This window comes from Rhamphochromis longiceps, linkage group LG16 (genome assembly GCF_057381845.1).
Source record: "Rhamphochromis longiceps isolate RC_006_pf linkage group LG16, R_longiceps_female_GT1.1, whole genome shotgun sequence".
Classification (NCBI taxonomy): domain Eukaryota; kingdom Metazoa; phylum Chordata; class Actinopteri; order Cichliformes; family Cichlidae; genus Rhamphochromis; species Rhamphochromis longiceps.
In genome coordinates, this window is record NC_140572.1 from 32,518,835 (window position 1) to 32,539,859 (window position 21,025).

The 21,025-nt window shown below is 40.9% G+C and overlaps 1 protein-coding gene across 2 annotated transcripts in view; it reads left to right on the forward strand.

The window, feature by feature from the left end:
- The window catches only part of dpp10 (dipeptidyl-peptidase 10 (non-functional)), a 269,654-nt gene that overhangs the window by 124,417 nt on the left and 124,212 nt on the right, over positions 1 to 21,025 (forward strand). For both annotated transcript variants that reach the window (XM_085383846.1, XM_085383847.1), the window contains exons 2-3: positions 14,931 to 15,045; positions 19,269 to 19,364. In XM_085383846.1, the coding sequence (XP_085239972.1) occupies positions 14,931 to 15,045; positions 19,269 to 19,364 (211 nt within the window). The remainder of the gene's footprint in view (positions 1 to 14,930; positions 15,046 to 19,268; positions 19,365 to 21,025) is intronic.

The following is a 21,025-nucleotide window of genomic DNA, read 5'->3' on the forward strand; positions in this document are numbered from 1 at the left end:
AGAGACAATTTCCTGCCTGCTCCAGACGCATTCAGCTCCTTGTCGACGAGCTTCTCTTCCTATTGCTGCTTAATTCAGGCTCTCCTTTCAATTTTTATTTCTCCCGATAAATGAGATTTTGTTTCTGAATTGGGAGGAAATGGCTGGAGTCTTATCCACAGCCCGGAGTGTAATGTGCCTAGGAATGTAGTCAGCTGTGTCTAATTGTGTTGAGATTGGAGATTTGACTGCTGGGGACTGACAAAGGCTTTAGTGTCCACCATGTAAATGAACAAAAAAATTGCATTTAAATGTGTGCGGAAAATTCAAAGCAAAAGGTGATTAATAGAATTAGCTTTATTGTCCTGTGTCCTTCACGTACTATAGGTGGTTTGAGCTTAGATTTATCCACTATAGCGCTCTAATCCAGATGAATGCATTTCATTTAATCCTCTCCAGGCCTTTGTTTGTCTAATAAAATCAGTCATTGCTCTCTTTTTGCGCATCACTGACTTCAGTGATTAGAATTAGCCAGGAAGAACATTAAATGTCTTTTGGCAAAATTCACACAATATAAAAGTATATTATAAATCTCCAAGCTAATGTGCCCCGCAGTAGACTATTCCCATCTCTAAAGAAAATGACTGTTATTACAGGATGTCAAATGTCTCCTTCATAGATTTAATTATATTTCACTTCTGATACACTGATGTTTTTCTTACTGTAAACACGCCGGGGGGGATGTACAGCAGTGTGTGAAACTGTTGTCATCATAGCTGTAAAACAGGATCAAATATGAAAAAGTGCATACACACAGAAGGAAACAATTTGTATCAATGAAACAGGCGTAACTCTACAACACCTTTCTGCGATAGATTCGGTCTAAAAGAAACTCTGATGATTGTGATAAAATCTAAAAGATCATCCAGGAAGAGATTATTAGCAATTCTGTGGAATCTAAATGAAATCCAGTGATGTGTTGCGAGAACAGGTACAATGACATCTTGTTGATGTTCACTCTTGTCATCCTCACATTTGAATGTACCATCATGTTGGTTTTTACCACCATTTAATTTAGGACAAGGGCTCAGAGATGGTCAGATTACAGAGAGATCCTACAACAAACCTGGAAAGGCAAGATGTTCTGGAGAAAATGCTGAAGAAGTCTGTGGTTGCTTTGGTTCCCTTTTGCAATTTCTTAGATCTCTATATAGGTTCTTTCTGAGGAGCAACACCTATTGTTCAGGTTTAAGTCTACAGCAAGGCTAACATGACTGCAGTGATAATCCAGCTGGCCTGCAACAGCGCTGTGGTGACCATAAACTAGGTGTAAGCGTCTGAACATAGGGGACGTCTGAGTGAAACATCTACAGTTTTCAGGTGAACAGTTGAAGCAACTGGACGTGGGAGTAAATGGGAACTACTCATGACCAATGCTCAGCTGCACACTGATGCTCAATGAACAAAATCCTCCACAAGCGGACAGCGTTATAGAAGGCAAAGCATCTAATAGTCTAAATTATTAGAAGCCTAATTTGTGTTAAATATTGCAACCACACATAGAGAGACATTGACTTACTGCTCAGCCCAAAAAGTTTGAGATCCTCCTGGTTTACAATATATCTGTCAGACTGAGTGATTCATAGTTTTGTGCTATTGTTTTTATAAAGCCTAAATTTGAAATTAGATGAAATCCTATCAATTATTAACAGCATCTCAACTGGTGAGAGTCATTGTTGTTTACCGTTCATAAAGACAAATGTCAAAGGAACGCAGCAGCTAATTACAGTTTACTGTGTGACTTGGCGAATAATAGCACATCTGCTAAAAAAATGACAAAAAAATGCAGTGAGTAATCTCTGCTGTTTTCTCTTGTTGTACACCAACAAACAAAAACCACATCACAAAACCCTTCAAAATAAATCCATTATTTTGCTTCTACTTTCTCACTTTGAATAATTTAGACAGTATGGTACAAAACAACAACAACAAAAGGCATTTTAATTTCTGCCCAGTATTTTATACGTAAAGGTGGGGCAAAGTCAAAGCTAAACAACAACCAACTTAAACTACCATTCACATGATGTGACATGAAATGATTGTAAATGCGGCGTAGTGGTGAACATGCCTTACATGTGTAAGATCCGCAGCTGGAGACCGGGGCAGGCAGAAGCCCACCCTCAGGGGATCACAGGCTAGTGTACTCCTTGATCCCACTCGCGGATAAATGGGAGGGTTTGCATCAGCAGAGGCATGCGGTGTAAAATCAGTGCCAAATCAAACCGCAGATCCATCTGCTGTGCCAACTCCTCGGGAATAAAAAAACAGCTGAAAAGACTGATCACTTGAATCACTTGAATCATATTCTATAATTCAAGTTTCAGTGAATACAGTATAAAGAAATACTCTACCTGGACTTCCTGCTACATAATACATGGTTTAGTGCTAAGGAAGTATCATTAATAGCCAAATATGAACAAAGTGTAATGAAACTGTCTCCTATTAATCGATGTAATTAAACGGGATATGCAGGGGGTTGATGTCACACAGGGTGATGTTAGGGATAGATCGAGGCAGGTGATCCTCTGTGGTGACCACTAAGGGGAGAAGCCAAAAAAAGAAGAAAGAAAACGTATCTCTGTATGCTGGAGTGAGCATTGTCAAGGTTCATTATTGACAGGATTGAATTATTCAGACTTTCGTAGGTTTTGGAAGACAACCAGTGGAGAACTTGATGTGCCTGAACTCCTGTATATACACAAGAGTAACCATTTTTAAAAATAGATTTCTTCCACTTCATCATTAATGATTTCACTTTGCTGGAGCTGTTTAATTCTTTAATTGAACTTAACAAATTTCCCACGTGTGGGACTAATAAAGGTTATCTTATCTTATCTTATCTTATGAAGGCCAAGTCAGTTTGGAGCTACACTGCTGTAACTGATGACTTGGCTGTGTTTGTTTCATACGCAGAGTCATCTATTTGCATTCGTTTTTAATGTGCCAGAGACTGTTACATGCAGGCCACTGAGGAAGATGCACAAGACTGTAGTTTCTTTAATTTAATGTCAGTTTATTGCAGTGACGCGAAGAAGAACAGAAAAGACCATTCAACATTGCATTCAGTAGTATTTGGTTTCACAACTGAAATTAAAGGCATTTTTTGCTAATTGCAAGCCTTGTGTATGTTTGCGTGTTTTTGTTTTTTAATGTGTTTGGAACAGTTATGTACAAGTCACAGTGAATTAAATCAGTTGGGAGAATACATAGTGTAAAGTTAACAAAAGATCATATACATTAAAGCTCTAAAGCTCATTAGTGTGTGGAATGTAACATTGTTTTTCTATTAAAAAGCAGCATGAATGCATTGGGAGTTTTATGTTTATATTCATTGACTGACATTCTGGCTTTTTGAATTTAAGCAGACACTCGATTCTATTGATGCCATACTACAACTGAGCATTTTAAATGAATAGATTTTATACGTAGCTACAGAAACAGCTTCACAAAGGCTTTATTAATTGTTAAGACTTCTATTTCACCTATCCACGCAGCCTTGTTGGAAGGAAAATAATCAAACTGGTGAAAACTGTGAGAGTGGTTCTTGAAATACGAGGTGATAAACAAAAATGACTTTCACAAAAGATTTCTTTACAAAAACTGTCCTTCCACAGTGTGGTTTAGTTCTGTTCTTTTTTCCTTTTACCAGTAGTGCACTATAATGTGGAAACTGTTCATGGTTCTTTTGAAACGTCATCACTAGTACAGAAAATGTTTGCTGAATATTATATATGAATCATGAGGATACAAACAACATTCTTTTTAGCACTTTTCTTGCTTCGCCAGGAACTAATTTGACTCTATTCTGCTTCTGTAAACTCAGCACTTGGCTGTGCGAGTCATCAACCCTGTATACGTGAAACCAATATAGTGGGGATGGTGACTAATTGAGAATTATCTTGCACGGACCAAAGGCCAATGGCAGCGTCCTTGAGGGCAGGGCTAATAATGCTGAATACAATAAGATGACAACATGTATAAGCTTGCCGTTTCCTGTTGCCCGTTGGATCAATTTGAGATGTTAAGCCTCGGGACCCCAGCATGGCTTTGGCGGTAGCTGTCAGTGATTCACGAGGCAGTGAGAAATGGTATTTCATGGGCAAACAAAAATAAACCTGTTCAGATGACGTTATTTTTTTTCTCTCGCACCGACCTGCTGTTATTGTTAAAATGGCTCAGCCTCTGCTGAAATGCTGCTTGTCATTTGTCACACTATCGCCAAGGTCAGAGTCCAGGCGAGAGTAAGCTCACAGCTCTATAAATAGCCTGACTCCTCTGACAGAACCGCATGTGCAGACACACATCTGTGCGCAGTAAAGCCTGTAAAAATTAGCTTATTAGCAGGAGTTTGATGAAGCTGGCAGGGGTCTTAATCAAATGTCTCAGAGGAGGCATTAGCATTCTAATATTACGTATTGTCTCATCATCAGGCTCAAAACTACAATGTTTGCCTCGAACAAGGTGTGTGTATTAACTGAGCAGGTGTTGGGACATAGCTTCTATTTGCATACCTTGAAAGCTTGAATTCTGGTGTATTACTGAGATGTCTTGAGGCTTTCGAGCGCAGCAAAGCCAACTACAAAGGGCACACTCTGCAACAGCTGGAAGAATACTGAACATATAAATGCAGGACTGCTAAAACACAGTGATAACCTGTGGTGTTTGTTCATGTTTTTGTATTACACATTGATATTTTTTATCTCCAACTCAGAGGAAGGAAGGCTGGGAGCAACAGCAGGGTTACACTATCACTCTTATTTAAGTTTTTTTTTCCTTGTGGACGTCTTGACTGCTTCTAAACAAGCTTTATACCTGGGTCATAAGACCCTAACAAACAAAATATGGGGCAGGGAGTATTCTTCTATTGGACGTCGGTGTTGGTAATGCGGATAGGGAGTCTAAAATTGTGGATATATTTAACTTAAAACACATGACTATGCAAGTCACAGGTTTGGCATTTGGAAAATGAAGAACAAACATACTAAGCAAATACAATGAGCTAAGTGAGAAGTAAGTAAGTGGTGTGGAGTTCTCTCATATTATAGGACAGAGAACATAGTTGAAAAAAGTCTGTCTGTAGCCCCATATGAAGTGGGAAACCTGCCCATCTCAGTATAGTTGGAGATGAAGGCAGGGAGAAGGATCTCAAAGACTCCTACATGAAAATCAATATGATAGTGGCAAGGATAGTAACTGTCCTGTCCCTCAGTCTCACCAGGAAACATATTATCCACTTTCAGTGCTGCCCTGATATATTCAGCTGAGTTGTTGCTGACATTCAATGTGGGCATTTCCCCTTTTTTCGACTGCTCCTATGGTTCGCCATAGCAGATCATCTGCCTTCATCTCAGCCTATCTCGTGAATTCTCCTCTGTCACACAAATCTTCTGCGTGCCCTTTGTGTGTCCTCCTCCTTTGCTTTCAACCAAGACTAGCACAGTTTCCATCAGCACCCTGCTGGCCAGCAGCACCAAAAGCGTTTGCCAAATCACAAAGACTGCGGTTTCCATATCAGATAAGTCGGGATTTGGGTTAACAGGGAAGATTTTGCCTTTAATGACACAACTCTCCACATTTATCTGGGTTTGGGCCCAGCATCACTAGCAGTTCATTGGCTTCTACATATACAGTACAATATCTACATATCCATCCATCCATCCATCCATCCTCATCCGCTTTGTCCGGGGCCGGGTCGCGGGGGCAGCAGCCTAAGCAAAGAGGCCCAGACCTCCCTCTCCCCAGCCACCTCCTCCAGCTTATCCGGGGGAATACCAAGGCGTTCCCAGGCCAGCCGAGAGATATAATCTCTCCAGCGTGTCCTGGGTCTGTCCCGGGGCCTCCTCCCGGTGGGACATGCCTGGAACACCTCACCCAGGAGGCGCCCAGGGGGCATCCTTGTCAGATGCCCGAACCACCTCAGCTGGCTCCTTTCGATGTGGAGCAGCAGCTGCTCTACTCTGAGCCCCTCCCGGATGGCCGAACTTCTCACCCTATCTCTAAGGGAGAGGCCATCCACCCTTCGGAGGAAGCTCATTTCTGCCGCTTGTATCCGCGATCTCGTTCTTTCGGTCACTACCCACAGCTCGTGGCCATAGGTGAGGGTAGGGACGTAGATCGACCGGTAAATTGAGAGCTTCGCTTTTACACTCAGCTCCCTCTTCACCACGACGGACCGGTGCAGCGTCCGCATTACTGCAGCTGCAGCCCCAATCCGTCTGTCGATCTCCGGCTCCCTTCTCCCATCACTCGCGAACAAGACCCCGAGATACTTGAACTCCTCCACTTGGGGCAGGAACTCATCCCCGACCCGGAGTGGGCACTCCACCCTTTTCCGGCTGAGAACCATGGCCTCAGATTTGGAGGTGCTGATCCTCATTCCCGCTGCTTCACACTCGGCTGCGAACCGTTCCAGTGCGAGCTGGAGGCCCTCACCCGATGAAGCCAACAGAACCACATCATCTGCAAAAATCAGAGATGAGATTCTGAGGCCACCAAAGCGAAAGCCCTCCGCCACTTGGCTGCGCCTAGAAATCCTGTCCATAAAAATTATGAACAGAACCGGAGACAAAGGGCAGCCCTGGCGAAGCCCATCACCCACCGGGAACGAGTCCGACTTATTGCCGGCAATGCGAACCAAGCTCTTGCAACGGTTGTATAGGGATCGAATGGCCCGTAGCAATGGGCCAGACACCCCATATTCCCGCAACACCTCCCACAGGACACCCCGAGGGACACGGTCGAATGCCTTCTCCGAGTCCACAAAACACACGTAGACTGGTTGGGCAAACTCCCATGCACCCTCAAGTATCCTGGAGAGGATAAAGAGCTGGTCCAGTGTTCCGCGACCAGGACGAAAACCGCATTGTTCCTCCTGTATCCGAGGTTCGACTAACGGACGAACTCTCCTTTCCAGCACCCTGGCATAGACTTTCCCAGGGAGGCTGAGGAGTGTGATCCCCCTGTAGTTGGAACACACCCTCCGGTTCCCTTTCTTAAAGATGGGGACCACCACCCCGGTCTGCCAGTCCACAGGTACTGCCCCTGATCTCCACGCAACATTGCAGAGGCGTGTCAACCAGGACAGCCCTACAACGTCCAGAGCCTTCAGGAACTCGGGGCGGACCTCATCAACACCAGGGGCTCTGCCACCAAGGAGTTGTTTAACTGCTATCTACATATCATTGTTAGATATTCAATTTTCTTCATCATCTAACTCCTGTATCAACAGCAGGAATTAGATGGCATTTCCTTCAGTCGCTGTGGTAGGATTTGTTTGTCCTGTGCTGGTGTAATGTCAGAACTGAATAAACACTTTTAAACCTAATTTTGGTGCAAACCACCAAACACCTTAGCTGTTGTAAGGTGTTAGCTGTGGGGTGGCTATAGCTCAGGTGGCAGAGCCACTAATCAAAAGGTCGGTGGTTCGATCCCAGGCTGCCTCCTGGCTGTGTGCCAAATATCCTTGGGCAAGATACTAACCCCATGTTTGCCTCCTGGTGGTGGTCAGAGGGCCTGGTGGCGCCAGTGTCCGGCAGCCTCGCCTCTGTCAGTGCGCCCCAGGGCAGCTGTGGCTACAATGTAGCTTGCCATTGCCAGTGTGTGAATGAATGGGTGAATGACTGAATGTAGTGTGAAGCGCTTTGATTAAAGCGCTACACAAATGCAGGCCATTTACCATTTGTAATCAGGTTTGACTGCTGACTGATTCTTCACGTGCAGTTTTTTCCAGTTGGTAGCTTTCTCCACTCTTACTTAAGGCGTGGCCTTAGCCCAAACAAACTGCCTGGAGAGGTTACCAAGATGGCTGCTGAGTGCCAAGAACTGCTTCCACAAGGATCTTATCATAAAAAGTGTCATTGTAACAATGTTAACAGCACAAAACCAAATGCAGACTCACTGCTGCTTCTCTGTTGTGCTCTCCTGCTTCTGTCATAACAATCCACTGTTATTTATACAGTAAGTTAAGGCTCCTCATGCAATTACAAAGACAGGTGATGTGATTATAGAAAATCCTCTGTTAGTGCACAGCTAAGGCAGGACTGCAGAGGGAGAGGTGTTAGGGTGGTGTGTGATCATCTGCTTTGGTGCTTTAACGCACACACGGCCTTGAAAACAGTGTGGAATAAAATCAGTGCAGTACAGAGATTGTGATGAGGCACTCCACTGATGTTGCACACGGAGACCAATTTACTAATCATGGGAGGCAACACTCACAGAGCTTTGTGAAGCGAGAGAAAATAATTCTGATGGTGTCAGCATCTTTTCTTTTTTCATATTTTTGTGCAGTGCTATCCACACTAAGGAATAAAAGTCAACATAATCTCAGAGCAGATGCTATGTCCCCCATAAGAGAAGCTGCAGGAAAACATAACTAGAAGATAACCCAGTGCTGAGTTACTTTTTATCAGTCTGCACTCACCCTGAACGCTGCAGTGTTTCCAGCAGTTGGACCCCTCAGGTCCTGCTGGAATTCATGCATGGAATAACATCATCAGCAGCGTTATCTCAGCTATGCCTCCAATGCTTCCCTAACATCCCATGTGACAGATTATTTTTCGTGGTCTACTCGACCTGATGAATAATTGACTGTATTTATTGAGTGTGATGGTGTTTGTTCCAAAGAGAGGCAGCTAGAATTACAGTCGAGTCAGTTTAATTAAAAGAGGATTCAGATCATTGTTCTTGTTCAATAAATAAATAAATAACAAGTCGAGGAAGTCAAATAAAAGGTATGAATTTATGCGTGTGCAGGCATGCGGGCATGCGGGGTGTGTTTTTGTTCTGTGAGAACAGATTCGAACATCCATTCATGAATTTTGTCGTCCCATTGTATGAGTTGTGAGATATATATTTTACACGCACAGTATAAGTAATCATAACTACTACACAGACCACTTCAGCAGTTCTCATGGAAATTTTCAATTTGTACATCGTTATGTATTGAATAAATATCACCTGCTGCTAATCTAATAAACCAACTTATTTTCATAACTGTTGAAGATTTGCTCAAAATTCTATAAAGAATTGGATTCTTCATGGAAGCTGAACTGCAGATGACAAAGCTGAAAGACAAAGTTAAAGCCTTCTCACTAAACCCACTGTACACATTTTACCGCTTGGGCTGAGCTGTCCCTCTGATGTATTCATGTCTAATCTCATCCACGTCACTTCCAATAGAAATCTTCATCTTCAGCTCTACCGCCTGTCTTTTTGTCAGTGTCACCATCCCCAAAACATACAACATAGCAGGTCTCACTACTATCTTATCATTTTTTTCTTCCACTCTTCCTCTATCCTTCTGTCACAAATCACCCTTGACAGTCATCTCCACCCACTCCACCCTGCTTGCACCCTCTTTTTCACCTCTCTTATAGATTGTCTGTTGCTTTGGATGGTTGAGTCCAGGTACAGTGAAATCATCGACCTTCACTTTTTCTACTCCGTGCAGCTTCACTGTTCGCTCTATTATTCACACACATCTATTCTGCCTCACTTCTACTAACGTTCAATCCTCTTCTTTCCAGAGTACACCGTCATAGCTGCCTTCACTTTTTCTTTACTAATCCACTGCACTTCATGAATCACCAACTTTCCTCAGTCTGTCCTTCTTTCTCTCCCCTTTTCTTCATTTATCAGCTCCTCAAAGTTTTTCTTAGTATATATCTATCTAATCACTCTAACCTGCTGCACATCCTTTCCAGCTCAAACTCTCTGCCTAGCCAATCGATACAAGTCCTTTTCTTCTCTAGTGTTCAGTTTCACATACAGCTCACTGCCACCTCTTTCTTTGTTGTATGCCTGGCCTCTCAGTACTCCTGTCTGCTTTCAGTCATCTCCATGACTATCCCACTTTTTCTTTGCTGACTTCACTCACTGAATACTTTCCTGCACTTCATCATCCCACCTCCAAGTCTCATTGTCTTCTTTCCTCTCTCCAGAGGATACACTGAATACCTTCTTGGCAATTTTTCCAATCACTTCAGCTGTACTCTCATGTTCATCTGGTAACGCTTCCCCGCCACCCTGTCTCAGCTCCTCTGAACTCTGTGCAACATTTTTCACTCCTCAACTTCCACCATTTCATCCCTGCTTCTGTCTTCACTTGCTCACTCCACTTGATGTTCAGTCATCTTACAGACTACGATCCAATGCTGCCTAGCTACATTCTCCCCTGACACCAACTTGCAGTCTATTTCTTTCAGACTGAACCTTCTGCAAAAGATGTAGTCCACCTGTGTACACCCTCCTCACCCTGTGTTCCTCCCTCTTTCTGAAATATGTGTTAACCACAAGCATTTCCATCCTTTTCACAAAATCCACTACCATGAAACCTGCTGAATTTCTCTCTAACACCATGCCTACCTATCACCTCCTCATCACTTCTGTTTCCTTCACTTACATGTCCACTGAAATCTGCTCATACCACCACTCTCTCCCTAGAGAGGAGACTCTTCGCCCAGCTTATCTGGAATTCCTCTTTTTTCATCTAACTGACATGGAACATATATAGGGCCTACCGATGACAACATTTAACACCACCCCTTCAATTTCCAGCTTTGAACCCATGATCTTGTCTGACACCCTCTTCACCTCCACAACACTGTTCATATATTCTTCCTTTATTTCTCTTCCTAAACCACATCCACACCATAGTATAACAGCTTGAACACACCTCCGTTGCTCCTGGCCTTGTTTCATTTCCACCTGGTCTCCTGCACACACAGTATGTCTAACTTCATTCTCTCCATCATATCAGTCAGCTGTCTCCTTTTAACAATCGTAGCTCTACATTTAAAGCCAATATTCCCACCTCCACACTCCTGACATTAATTCGCTCTCGCAGCCTCCAAACACGCCTCCCCCTCTCCCCTTCTTTTGTCTTCGGCGAACCACCGGCACCCTGTCGGTCAGCAGCACTGGAGGTGGTTGTTGTTAACCCGGGCCCCAACTGATCTGTTATGGAAATCTCATTCTTGGTGTTTGATTCGGCAAAGATTTTATCTGGGCTTGTGACCGACAATAGAAATATACTGGCTTGTGCTTCCCCCCATGGCTGGCTTATATAATTTGTATTCATTAATAGATTTGCCTATTTTATCCACTTTAGCTCAACTGTATCTTCCCACAATCAACAGGAGAGCCTCAGTGTAACTGCTGGTTATGATCAATAACACAGAGATCAAAACATCCCAACAGAGAGAGATTCGTGTGATGTGAACTGTTGCCTGCTGATACCTGCATCATTTTCCTGAGTGTTCCTCACATGATCCTTTCTGATTTGTTATAGTGTAAAAGATGCTGACATCCTTATAATGGTTTAATAGCTCTAAAACAAGAGGGTAGTTAATTCTTGTTAATTGATAAATGATTTAATATAATAATTGTGTTCATTGATTAGAAACTGAGATTATTCTCAACCATCTTATTTTATCTCAAGACTTTAACATGTGTGCAAAAACAATTGCCATTGTACCTGCAAAAATCAAAGACGTTAGCACACAGAGAAGCCAGCAATGACAGGCACTGTAAAGACTGAGAAGAAGACAGGACTTCTTATACACCGAGGGCTAAATAGGGAAATAGGTGAAAGCAACCACACATACACACATATAATGAAGGAACTAAAACAAACAGACATGAGCTAAAAAAACAAAACAAAACAGGATGCAGAACTGAAGCTCATTACTAGAAAAAAACAAAAAGTAAAATCAAAAATTCAGAGAGGTCATTATAAATAAATAAAATAAAATATAAAACATTTGTAATAATAACAAATTTTTAAAAGGAGCCCAAATTCAAATATATTCACAAAGAATTCAAAGCAACAATCATGACTTTGCCTCCTATGTCCAATTCCATTTCTGTTATTTCCAGTTCCAAGTAAATGAGCAAAACCTAAAGTAAAATATCAGAATAATTTAGATAGAGAACACAGTGAGAGCTCAGCATCTTACTTTGACTTATTCTCAGTCAGTAGCTAACACTTTTCATACTTTTGTTACTTTTACAATATGCAATGATACAATCGCTGTGAATATGAGACTCTATTTAAGGCTCACAGCAGGCATCTTGGAAATCACACTTTAAATATGGAAAATCATGTGGCCCGTACCATAACTGCCTGACACAAATCCTGGTATGATGTAAATATGCGAAAGACTGTTAGAGGAGAAAAGGAGATACTTTCTTGGGTCTTTGTCCTTGTCCCTTTACTTTCAGGGAAAAAAAAGAAAAAAGAGGGCTTTCTTCTTAATACAGCCCAGCCTTTCAGGAGGCTATTTATAAGCCCGCGTGTCCCTCTGTTGCACAGATACACACTTTTTATGTGAAATAAATGAACACATTCTGAAAATGAACGATGTCCTGGCAGAAAGTCAAAGATGAAAAAAAATAGGCAGGAGACAAGAAGAATATGCCTCGAGGTAAACTAGTTAGAGTAATGTCACTGGAGTATATGAAATACCTCATTTTACCTTTAATTAGGTTGTCGCTCAGGTAGTACCCTCTAAAGTATTGCTGTATACTTGACAAATGTATTTATTTGTACAATCACCAAAAGAAGCATAAACTTGGATACCTATGAATTAATTTCTTTTTTCTCACTTGACAGACATCTGAATATCACTAAGATAGAAAAAGCCACTTTCAGAGCTTTTTCTATCCTAGATCTTCCCCAACAACCAGATTAGAATCACCAATTAACCTGACATGAGTCTCTTTGGACTGTGGGTTACAGCTGGGTTTTATTCTAGCCATGTTACAAATATTCACATTTTCCAAAACTAGAAACCCTTACCTTCCCAAAGAAGTCCCATACAGTCCCTATAAAAAGGTGACAAATTGAATCTAACCCTGAGTGCGTACATAAGTTCCTAGCTACTTTAAACTCTAAATTTATATTTTTTTTATTATGTTTTTGTTCTGTGCTAAATACAGACTTTCTCCTGATATTGTATTTTAAAAAATACAAGTAACGATACAAATTTGGTAACGTGGACACACCTTTTGGCTCTCAAAGGTACTTTGAAGTGCAGTAATCATCCCCCAGGTGTATACGTTGCAATGATTTTTGTGTTGTGTTGGATGTGGGATAAATGTGGCATATAAAGAAAGATGAAACTTAAAACCATTTATATTTTATCATGTTTAATACGAGAGAGCAAAAATGCAATTTGTGGTGTAGTGTAATTATTAAAGCCATAAAATAATGACTGCACTGGTTATTGGTTGGATTTTAATAAAACAGAGAAGAGAGGCCCCAGCCTGCCCTCCAATCAGCAGAGATTTATTGAGAAATGTATTATTTCTGATGAGGGTGTAATGACTGTGATAAAGCCCAGTTGCTGTCTTATTCCCCCTGGTAGGCTAAACATTTATCGGGCCCTTCCACTGTTTCCACAGTAATGGTAATGGAGAGACTCAGCAGGTCCGAATTCTCTTAGTGGTTCTATCATCGCTTGTAATGAAGTTAATAAATTGAAAATGATGATCCAAGAGTAGCTAAATAGGAAATTGGGGGAGAAAATGAGATAGGGAAAACGTGCAAAAGAGAGGGTGAAAGAATCTCACGCACTGTGGCACAAGGGCAATTTGGAGTTACTGTCAGTCTTCAAGGACATGTCAGCCTTTTGTGGTACTAATGAAATGAGCAACAGCCCAAGTCCTGATATTAGATGAGTCTTATGAGTCCAGAGGGGGCTGTGAATAATGTAACAGCACATGTATGTAATGGTTACAGTGAACTGCTTCAGTGTTTAGGAAGTCCGTGTTCACTTGATACTCAGCGTAGGAAAAATTAAGTGTAAATCTGCCAAAATTCGACTAGATTTGGGTTGTTGTTGAAAACTCTGTGGTACCTTGTGTTCTACGAATAAAAACCTGGAGGTGCTTCAGTCATAATTGACTCATCAGTCAATATATGAGAGTCATGACTCAGATTAAGTGAGTTACAGCACTTTTAACCATGTCATGTCAAGTGCTTAGAAAATGGATTTCAGACTAAATCTGAAACAGTTGCAGCTTCTCTTTTTTTTTTTTTTTTTTTTTGGCAATCATTTTAGACCACTTTCCCTCCAGCCAATCAGAGTGCAGTGGTGAGTTGGTGAGCAGTAATCGCTGCATTTCAGCTGCAGGGTTTTGTGGGTAATTGAGGCCAGGAGGATCTGCGGAAGGAAGAAATTTATAGGAGGGGGCTTAATTCACGTTATCAGAGGCAGCAGATGTGGTGGAAGACCCAGTTTAAGACTTTCTAACACCAGGATTCAGAGATGGAGTTGCAGGCAAAAGCTTCACAAACTCTCCTGGATAGCTATTTCTCTGTAGATAATATCACACAGAAACGCACAAACACACACACCCACACTCGACAATCAGTCAGATTTCTGAAACCAAGCCCTGCTGTTTTCAGTATCTGTAAAAGATGGAGCAACATTTCTGTCTGATTCAGAAAAAATGACCCCTGACACTTGCGGAATTTTTTTTTCATAGGTCAGAAGCTGAAACTCAAAGGTAAGGTTGGCCAAGTGGTAATTAAACCATGTAAATACTCTTCAGCTTTTCACCATATCAGAGTTTCATTTTTCAGTTTTACAGTGTGGCTCATTTAAAGCCCTCCATTGCAAATCCTCCACTGTGTAGGGGATTGGATTGGAAGCACAAAGCCCTAATGTGACCTATGTTAATAGGTACTGTAAGTGAAACCAGAGTGCACAGAGTGTACAATATGTGATGATCAGGAAGGACTTTTGTTTTTATTAAAAATAAAGCTATTTGTGTCATATTTGCTGTCTGGTGTTATTCTTCTTATTGGTATATTCACTTTCAGTCATTCAGTCATCGCCTTCGATATCTCCCCTCTGACCTCCACCTTTTTTCTGTGTGTCTCTCTGCAGGACCTGGGTGGAGTGAGTCCTCCTCAGAGGAACTGGAAGGGGATTGCTATCGCTCTGCTGGTCATACTGGTGGTCTGTTCCCTCATCACTATGTCTGTCATCCTCCTCACACCAGGTAACACTCAGACTTGATTGTGATGAACTGATGTTTTAGGGGGAGTTTTGTTTTTCTGCATCTACTTGCACTGACAAAATGTCTTCAGCACAGTCTACAATTTAATCATAACCGCATAATTTATGCTTATTAAGATTTAATCAACTGAGTAAAAATTATACAGCCATTTCCGACTCGCGTATTGTAATACCCATCTCACATGTTTACCTAACCTTCACAGTAAACGTTATTTATGTATCACTTTTGTTCATTGTTTTACAGTGTTTACTGTTAGCTTCTGCTGCTGTTCCTAAGAGGCAAAAAAAAATCAATTAATGCAGATTTAAGGTGTCGAAATCTGTTTAAAATTCTTTCGTTTGATTTAAAAGGCAGTGGATGAATAGTTCACCTTTTCTGGTGGTCGTTTCCTTAATATCTATCTGTAGGCCAACTTAAAGCCACATAAGTAAATATTTTCATGTATAAAATGGCTAAGATGAAACTGAAATATGAACTCATCATTTTTGCCTTATGGCCCCCACAGGGTTGTACTACGAAGCAAGTTCGACATAGCTGGCCAGAGATAATAGGTATCACACTGGTGGTTATCAGCTTGATCTATTAATCGAGGGTTTCTGCTTCAGGCTGTTTGTACGCTCCCATAAGATGGGTCATTTGATGCACCATTTGACTCTTCTGCTGCACAAAGTAATCTGATTGAGTCCGTCTGACTTCAGTCAAAGGGATCAGGTCACGGAGGGAAAAAAAATATGCATAGTAAATTGTATCTAAATTTACAAATTACTATGTACAGTACATTTCACCACTTAACACACTTCCAAAACTGCTGTTATTCTAACATGAAAGCTGCACATGAAAGCTACATTCCTTACATGATGACCAGGGAGTGCATTTAGACCTAAACCTGTCCCATAATGAAGTGCATGAGGGGATCCATTCAGTTTATGGCCAAATAAAAGTGAAATTATTATTTTTCACTTACTAACTCAAATTTCTTTTCTGTGTAATAAATGGGGAAAATACAACCAGCAAATGAACCTGACAAGATATTTATGCTTTATCTGTACCACCAATGTAAAATGTAAAACCTGCCATAGAATTTGCACTGCTGTGACTACCTGGCTTCATTTGGTGGTATAAGTAACATATTCTTGAATAGCCTTGTGTAACATATTCCCTCTGTACTGGTCCAAAAACATATAGTCATCAGAAAAATGAGTCATAGCAAATCAAAACTCTGAACACTACCAGCTACTGTCCAGATCCAGAGGGGTGTACGATGGGGCATGGGAAATGGCTTACTGAGCTGTTTCCACCCTAAACTCTGTATAGTGGCACTCTTTTTACCTGGCTAAATAACCATGGTAACTTATGCTGAACACATAAGCTAGTCAGGAGCAGGTTATGTTCTGATTTTCAGTTTTAACATTTTTATTTTTCATTTTAAATGATTCTTTTATTTACAGCATTTTTGAGGTACACTACAGATTCTCTGGTGGGTTTTTTATATGTTTTATGTGCAACATATTAAGCCATACCGCCTTAAAACCACTGAATGAAGCACAAACTGTCATAACAATGTGCATGTACTAATTTAGTGATGAAAATTCCCAAATGTTGTTGTACTTCTAATTTGTTGGTGAGGTACTAAAACACAGAACACACAGCAAGAATACCTGATCAATTAATAAATTCATTTTCACTTTGATCTGCCACAAACTAAAGTAATTTCCAAGTGTCCTTTGTTATTATTAGTAGTATTATTATATTTAATGGTTAGGTGAACAATAAATTAATTAATTCGAACTAAAATGTTCATTTTACCATCCTGGGCAATAAATCTATACAGATAATTAACAATTTTCTTTATAGATTTTTAATCATTATTCATCATCTTCAGCAACTGAAAATGCCTCTGACTGGAGAAGGTGAGAGGCATTATCAGTGTGTGAGCCACACAGCATGCATGAAATGACCCTTTTTGCAGTATGCGAGCGTGCATGGAGACTGAAGCAAAACCTGGATTAACACAGAAAGCTGATAACCACTGTTGTGATACCTTTGCCAACTTTGTGACAGTGAAAACTTTGGTTTAAGCCTGAACGTATCTTACTTTTCCATCAATTAAGCTTCATAGAACACCACTACACATTTGAGGTGTGTAAAAACACCCCTCTGCTCGCTATCTGAATGGAAACGCAAATGGACACTGCTTGACACTGGACATTGTGTGTTTGTGTGTGGCGGGAGTGTCCTTGCTTAGACTGCTGTTACCCAACCCAAAACCTAGAAAAGACATAGAAAACAAATGGATGACGAATGCTTAATGGAAAAAACTGAGGCAGCGTAAAACATATTCTTTCTGTGTCATTCATATTCTCTAGCGAGTATTTTACAAACTGTTTTGGGATCTCTAATTTCTAGCGGTACTACAAAACAGGTAACAATTTCACATAATTGTTGAACCTAAATAGCTTATCAAGCTCTTCTCCCATTTTCACACACTGTACACTGTATATGTGCTTCAAAAATATCATTTTCTCAGATGTAAAATCATCACAATCCGCTGGCCATGCAGCCACTCTCTCCCCAGTGTATTCCACGGTTGGTTAGACTTTCATTGCCTCCATAAACAAACATGCTGTGTGGAGTTATCAAGGGAAGCCAATATGGCTGACATTCAAAATGACTTGGCCCTCTTATTCTGCTCACAATCAGCAGCTGTTCTATTCAGGAGAAGCTTACAATTGGCATGGTCTCTTTCTGCTAAAGGCTTAACATTTCATAATTAAAAATGAAACATTTCCAGGGTCAGCGCTGGAACAGCTTAAAGATTTTCTAGCCCAGTGATGATCATGTTAATGAACGAATGAAATGCCATTGTGACAATGTGTATCTTTTTCACACACATGGATTTCTTTGTGTGTTCATGTGTAAATACCAGTATGTACATCTGGATTAACAGGACACTCAACATACTGTATTTGCTCGTCAGGCAAGTGTAAAAATCCATCCAGTTCTATTTTCTTCCTACAGTCATTGGACAAAGGAAGTAGCATCCAGGTGTCGCTAATCAGTTAGTGTGAGCACCTCTATAAAACTATATGTTTTTTTGTAATTCAATGGTCTGGAGATGTGTGTTAACACAATTTCACAACCTTTCCAAGATTGGACCAAATTTACCCCAAGGTGAGAGCTCCATCTCAAACTCTACAGGCCTCAGTTAGAAAGTGGTCAGAAGTCCACACCTCAAACCGATCGAAATACTGTGATTGTCATGATCCAGTGTTTGTGTGTTCTGGACTTATGAAAATTGTTTATTTACTGCTCTCTTGAACTCTGGGTTTTGTTTCCTAGTTTAGTTTGCTTTTTGAGGGTTAAAGCTAGAGAGACTCTCTCTCTAGCTCTCTCGGGTCTGTCTGCAGTCTGTGCTATTGTTTGTAGTGTCAAGTCGTGTGTCTTAGTTGTGCCTCAGTGTGTTTCCTGTCTTATTTTGATGGTCCCTTGTCCCTGCATTATGTTCAGTTTTGCTTCCCCTATCTCATTATGTCAAGTTTGCTCCAGCTGTATTCCCAGGTGTCTCCACTTCTCCTAATCATCCTCACACGTATATACTGTGTCCATCTCCCTTTGTTTGTTATCAGAGCACCTGTTCTTCTCTGTGTCTCTCAGGTTTTGTGGTTTCCTTGTGTTTCTTAGTTTAGACTTCCTGTTTTGCTCCTTGTTCCAGTTTTATTTAAACAGAATAAACAGTTTGTTTTCAGTTTAAATCCTCATCACTCGCTACAACAGTGTGCTACCCGTGGACCACACAGTGGTGGTACCTTAAGATAGCGGTGAATTAACAAATCCCACAAAACCGCAACTAACTGAAGCAGCATTTTAGTTCCTAAACAATGATGCCACATTATTATTGCTAAAGGTGGTCCTATAAGCTACTGAATTGTGGGGTGTTTGTCATGTTGTAATGAAAGATCTGCAAAAAACTGGATGATTTTTGTTTTTTCACATCCCAATATGTTAAACCGTCAAACTACGAGAGGGTGTATTTTCTTTTCCACATGGATGCTGATGGTGAAGCAACTAATGCTGGAGTTTGATTTGAAATTGGATGCATGAAGGATGATTTGTGTTTAATAAGCGGATAGAATTTGTAACATGTGCATTTATTTTTATTTTTACCAGAAACAAACAAATTAAATTTATGCTTTTTTGTTTTTCAGCTGACAACCAAGCTGGAAGTGACACTAAAATGACTGTGGAGGATTTGTTCAAACCCGAGTTCAAAGTCCATGACCCGGAGGCCCAGTGGATCAATGGTGAGTAATCCATATTGACTGTACCTGTTTTGACTGTTCAGAAGTTTTTAGCTACGGATGCAGGGAAGTTCCGCAACGGATAAAAGGCACTGTTTACCAGCCTCGTTTGTAATTCTAACGAGACAGAGGAAGCAGCTTTTTTTAAAAGCACAGATAAAGCTGCTACAAAGCGTTACTGCCTGCCTGTTCCATGAAATGACAAAAACAGCATAAGCGAGTCATTAGTTGAACTATATAATGACTCAGGCCCGGTGCAGTCTACTGCTTCATGCTGCTGTACATATATTTATACAATACACACTCCTACTTGACATTAATGACATCTGGTTGAGTTCTAAGTGTACTCTGTATGAAGAAACAACAGCAGTGCTTTTGTTTAGCAGCATAGGGATGACATCTCTCTGTCGTCTCTCCTGCTTTGTAATTGAGGCTCCCTTTAACAGCCGGCAGACAGTTCACTTCTAAACAAGGCTGGCATGTTTCACCTCAGCCTTACCTTGCATCTCGTTATGCAAATTTAGATGTAGGGATTTATTTTCCCTCTCCTTATTTACATTGTATTGATTTGTTATTTGCCAGAAGGGGATCATATGTTAAGCCTGGAAGCCCTTGGCTGGAAATAAACCACATCAACTGAAGTGCAAGTGAATCTGATTATGGTTTGCTTAGAGGGAGGGAGAAGATAACGATACCTCCGAGGGAAAGGATGGACAGGATTGCGGCGTTCCCGCATTGCTCTCCGCCAGTCTCCTTTCCTTCCTGCGGATTAGTGTGTTTGTTTTGGCTTTCCTCTTCGCTGCCCATTGACTCAGTCTGCGCCTGAGGGCAAGGGAAAAAGGCAAGGCCTTTCTGTCCATCAATATTTCATTCCTGGGTGACATTTTTCCACTATCTTTGCAACGCCATCTCATTCCCTGAACTGACCTCGGGCTAGACAGAGAAAGCACCAGTGTTGTGAGATGAGGCAGTCAGAAAAGTCAGCTTTATAGGGTGGTTTGTGGATGGATGGGGCAAAATAGACCCCAGACAAATGGGAGAAGATAACAGACAGACGGGCGAGAGGAAAGATTGATCACTAGGATTTGGAGCAAAAATGAGATTTTTTTTTCTCCCTAACCCAAAAGCTTTAGTGGGTTTGCCTGAAAAGTCTTCTGTCTCTGTCTGTATTAGAGATAAATAGGTGCATCCAGTGTTTGGACAGTTACTTTTAAACCATTTTTTACTACCGATTACAGACAACATGCTTTTAAAGATCATTTTTAATGTACTTCATTACTAAATGAGCATTATGAGTAATGTTTTGGATTGCATCTACATTACCATTAAAATCTAGAATCTAGTATTCAGCAAATTACACAATAAATGTAAAACAAAAAAAAGGTGTTTATGATGCTGTGTGTTTCTATTCAGGCTCCTTTTCATGTAGTTCACTGGCGCACTGCAATTTTCACTGTTTGCTTTGTAAAATCCTGGGCGACAAAGAAACATTTGACATTATTTCTGTGTTTTTAGTCTTCAAACTTCATTTCTTTATCACAGAGAGCCTGTTATGAACATTTCCAACTCCATATTTTCATTCTTTGACTTTATTAGCATTGCTTCAGTTTCAAAGGTCGAAATTTAGTTCATCCATTCTTGAGTTCTGAAACAGGCTGTTTGAG